This window comes from Micromesistius poutassou, assembly GCF_964030765.1.
Source record: "Micromesistius poutassou genome assembly, chromosome: 22".
Taxonomy (NCBI): Eukaryota; Metazoa; Chordata; class Actinopteri; order Gadiformes; family Gadidae; genus Micromesistius; species Micromesistius poutassou.
In genome coordinates, this window is record NC_140292.1 from 9,192,255 (window position 1) to 9,197,254 (window position 5,000).

At 45.2% G+C, this 5,000-nt stretch overlaps 1 protein-coding gene across 1 annotated transcript in view; it reads left to right on the forward strand.

The window, feature by feature from the left end:
• The window catches only part of lhx6a (LIM homeobox 6a), a gene marked incomplete at its 3' end in the record, with an annotated part of 12,800 nt that overhangs the window by 7,599 nt on the left and 201 nt on the right, over window positions 1–5,000 (forward strand). The window contains exons 5-8 of the mRNA XM_084486247.1: window positions 2,667–2,891; window positions 3,654–3,750; window positions 3,866–3,961; window positions 4,235–4,409. Coding sequence (XP_084342373.1) covers window positions 2,667–2,891; window positions 3,654–3,750; window positions 3,866–3,961; window positions 4,235–4,409 — 593 coding nt within the window. The remainder of the gene's footprint in view (window positions 1–2,666; window positions 2,892–3,653; window positions 3,751–3,865; window positions 3,962–4,234; window positions 4,410–5,000) is intronic.

Here is a 5,000-nt window from a genome sequence, read left to right on the forward strand (position 1 = left end):
TGTGTGTGTGTGTGTGTGTAAGCATGCAGACAGACAGAAAGAGAGAGCGAGAGAGAGAGAGCGAGAGAGAGAGAGAGAGAGAGAGAGAGAGAGAGAGAGAGAGAGAGAGAGAGCGAGAGAGAGAGAGAGAGAGCAGAACACTCTCATCAGTTACAGTCTGGTTGATTAGGTCTCCATGACAACCAAATCAAGCAGAGCCAGAGTGGAGTAAGACGCGGGGAGGTATCTGAGACGGACAGAAAAATAACACGCAGATATATCATAATATGAAGATATAATAGTAATAGTTTATGATTAATAACATGTGTAAACAACCTGTATTTAAGAACATTTTCTATTCAAACTATATTCAAAGATGTGGTGCAAATACATGCCAGACATTTAAAAGATCATTTAGAGGATTTATTGAATTAAAAATGGCTGCTGTTTATATTATGTTTATCAATTTTAAATGGTACATTTTCCATTTAAATACCAGCGTATCTAATGTTAGTTTTACCCAGTATAATTACAGCTTTAACTGTCTCATCTACTCAATGTAGATTCCTATGGAAGGTGATCTGGTCCCCTCCATAGAGTCAGAATTTAAATGAATTAAGAATTTTGAATCGACAAATAATTTACCTGAAAAAATATGTTCCTCCCTAATAATACCTCTCAACCGCTGGTGTAGCGCATTCAACACAAGAGAATTCTGAAAGCAGGGGCGGTAAAAGGAGAAGTCCCAGTGAAAGTTCTGGGATTGAGTGTTGCATTTCTCTCCTGCTAAGGTACATGGCTGGCCTGTGAGGGTGGACACGAATCCAAAATAAACAACAGGTTTCTTACTAAGTACATAAAATAACAACCTAGGCAGACACAAAGGGAGTGTGGTGCAACGAAACAAGAGGATACATAAATTGGTCGATTTGTTGCCTTTTCTGGGTTGTATCTCGGAGCCCAGAGCTGACAGGCTGTCAGGCGATATTACCAGGAACGTTCCCCCATATTTCAGCCTTTACTGTAGAAACAAGTCAGTGTTTTTATACCACAATCTCACATGAAACACCGAGCGGGAGGGACAACAGGCGTTTTCACTTCTAGATCCTTCTCGTTAAATACCTTTGATGACTCGTAAAGCTGGCCACTAAAGAGTTTCAATTTAAATGAAATCAAGGATTTCTTTTTTTTAGTGGAACTCATGGGTGTGTTTAGCTGAAGAGGCTATAATAGGCTGGGGAAAACACACATATTCACTCATATTCCATTCTGCACTGAGGCAATAGGATTGAAAACGTTTGAGTGCAGCCGTGGCCCAGCCAGTTCGTATTTGTGAGGAAAGAAAAGAGAGATGCATACACGCATACAAGCAGCCGTCAGAGGGCTGCAGTATGCTTTCATCCTGCCTGGAGTGGGGGGCTCTGGTGGGCTGCCAGCACCACTCAACCCAGCCATCTCCTTCAGAACCAGCTCTCTGCTGTCAAACCCCCACCACCCCCAGCACCACCCACTCACACTGGTGTGTCTCCCAACAACACCACCAAAACCACCACCACTATATCCACCACCACCACCACCACCTCCACCACCACCACCTCCACCAATACAACCAACTACCACTATATCAATTTATCGTGAATTCACTATAACGTCACAATGTGTACATCATGATGTCCCGTTTCTCTAGCCCTTCTCTATCTATCTGCCAATCAGTCCATCTGTCCTTTAAACGGCCACCCTTTGTCCAGAACAGAAGGTCAGGTGGTTTGTGTTTATGTGTAGCCTGACCTCACTGTTGCTATCGGTTACAGCAGGGCGATTGCCGAGATGGTGATGTCATGCCAGTCTTTATTCATCTTCCCTTGGATGTAAAATCACCCTACCGTGTACAGAGTGAGTGAGTGTGTGTCATGCATGCGCACATGTGTGAGAGAGTGCACAAGCATGGGAGTGTGTGTGTGTGTGTCTGCATGGTTGTCTATGTATATATGTGTTTGTGTGTGTGTGTGTGTGTGTGTGTGTGTGTGTGTGTGTGTGTGTGTGTACCTGCATGGATGTCTATGTATGTGTGTGTGTGTGTGTGTGTGTGCGTGTGTGTGTGTGTGTGTCAGGGCCTTCACGCATCAGAAGGGAAATTGCAGGTGTTGGTTTGTTGACATTTTAGGCTCAGCTTGCAGCCTCAGACTGAATCCTCAGAGGCTGAATCTGAGTTGAAGGCCATATCCTTCCTCAAGGTCGGTTCCTCAAAGCCCTCCGAGTTCACACTGAGAACAAGGAGTCTGCCAAGGCTTCCAGCTAACATTAACAAATAGAATACTCACACACGTGAGCACACACACACAATAATGAGTGAGTGTGTGTGTTTATTTGTGAGTGGGATAGGAATGCCATGTCAATCCTGCTTGGAAGTTGAGTCACCGAGTGGCGGCCAGATCATTTCACAAACAACATATTTTTGTTTAATGTAAGAATGTTCCGCTGGATCAAATTCCTCATTCTCTCTCTGTGTCTCTCTCTGCTCTTGCTCCTCTCTCCCTCCCTATCTCTCTCTACTCTCTCTTTCTGTCTCTCTCTCTCTCTCTCTCTCTCTCTTTCTGTCTCTCTCTCTTTCTGTCTCTCTCTCTCTCTCTGTCTCTCTGTCTCTCTCCCCCCCGTCTCCCCTGTGGTTTCCCCTCTGTATCTCACAGTAGGTTCGGTACTAAGTGTGCCCGCTGCGGTCGGCAGATCTACGCCAGCGACTGGGTGCGGCGGGCCCGGGGCAATGCTTACCACTTGGCGTGTTTCGCCTGCTTCTCATGTAAGAGGCAGCTGTCGACCGGAGAGGAGTTTGGCTTGGTGGAGGAGAAGGTCCTGTGCCGGGTGCATTATGACACCATGGTGGAAAACCTCAAACGGGCTGCCGAGAACGGTCAGTACACACCAGCTTTTCTCTTTTCCGTTTTTTGGATTGTTGTTGTTTTTTTTCTTTGCCTTTTTTCTTCTTCTCTGCTTCTCTGCTGCTGTTGTCGTCCAACAATATGTTTTGGCTCAGGGACACCCCCCTCTCTCCCCCCCCCCCCCCCCCCCGCCCCCTCTAAGCCACATAGATAATTATGTTTTTGTGTCTGGTGCATGGACTTTTTCTTTTTTTTGTTGTTGTTTGAGGTTTTGTTTTGAATGAGTGCCACTAATAAGAGTATTAGTGGCTGTGTTTAACGGTCTGCTCAAATGATTTCCCCCTTGAGAAATTAAATTAAGTCTTAAATGGCGTAACATGTTGTGGTAGTGTCTACTTAGTGTCGTTTAGTCGATACTTTCATACACAGAAGAGACGTAGCGTACAACAGCACAGTGATGCTACGTCGTAGCACACGTTGCATTGTTCCTCAGCAACAACCACACAATGTGAATCCTGGAACTCACACGCTCCTCTTTCGCTGAGATAACTTGTCATATTGCCCATGCAAATATAAGCAAATATTACAACGGACTCAGATTTCTGTCACGAGTCCAACAGATGAAGAAACCACTACTAGGATTCCTGTCAGTCACTGTATGCAAAGTGCTACCAATAGCATGATCAGTCATTGTGATAACAAGTCGGTTCAAAGAAATGCATTGCTTTGAATATTGCCACGCTCAAGTGCATTGCAATAATACATAACAAACACGCTGTCCCTGTCGTTTCCAGGCAGCGGAATAACCCTGGAAGGAGCCGTTCCAACAGAGCAGGACAGCCAGCCCAAACCGGCCAAGAGGGCGCGTACGTCCTTCACAGCAGAACAACTGCAGGTCAGACAGTCCACCCGGGCTCCGCACACACCGGGAGGGAAAGGAACGAAATGCGAACAAACAAAATACAGACGATGTAATGCTAAACGGCTGGTTTCTTGGGTTTCTGCTGCAGATCATGCAGGCTCAGTTCGCCCAAGACAACAACCCCGACGCCCAGACGCTGCAGAAGCTCGCAGACATGACGGGGCTGAGCAGGAGGGTTATACAGGTAAGCACGGGCTTGGCGTGTGCAGACAGAATACATCAGAGGAAGACTTTGATGAGGGCCACAGTTCGGGAAAATCCCCGAGGATATTTTTTTCATGGATTTTGTTTGTTTTAAGATTGTAATGTGATTCATTTGATCAATGTTCACATTAAGTTTTGAAAAAAATCTAATTTTGACAGGAAAATGTATTCATACGAGTTGTGGGCAACATTTCTCAGTGAAACACACCTATGTGATGGCTCGGTGAAGGCTGATTGCATTGCCTCTTCATAGGTCTGGTTTCAAAACTGCAGAGCAAGACACAAAAAACACACCCCCCAGCACAGCGGGGGACCCCAGGGACACCCCCAGTCCCGGATCCCCTCCTCGCTGCCGGATGAGCTTCATTACTCGCCCTTCGGGAGCCCTGAGAGGGCGCGCATGGTGGCCCTCCACGGCTACATCGACAGTGAGTGGCCGCCTTACGTCACCGCTTCTGGGCCCGGCGCCCCCAAGCAACCCCTTCTGGTCCTTCTCCGCTCGCTCCAGTCGTCAGGAAGAGCCGTCGACGTGACTGACGTTCTTTCTCTGAACGTGATGACTTGTTATGAAGATTCAGATTAAAATTCGGATTTGGATTTGGATTTGGATTTGGGTTCAAATTTGGAACTGATTTTAATTTTGATTTTAATTCCTAGTTGGATTTAGAATGTACAATAAAATGAATGTACTGTATGTGTAATAGAATGTAATAGAACATTATAATGTAATAGAATATTATTATTATGTATTAATATATACTATTATACATATAAATAATATGTCACAAGAGCTTCAGGGATAAAACAACACAAAACACAACTCTACAAACGATACAAATTCCAAAATACATCAAAATATATTTGAAACGGTTTGAAAAGCAGTTCTATAAAATCTAAACAACATAAATGTATCAATTCAGCAGTAGCTGAATAGTAGTAGCTGTAAATGTGCAGAATGCGTGTGATCACACGGGAGGGATCCATGGGGGTCCTAGCCTGGGGAACACACTAAATAAGGC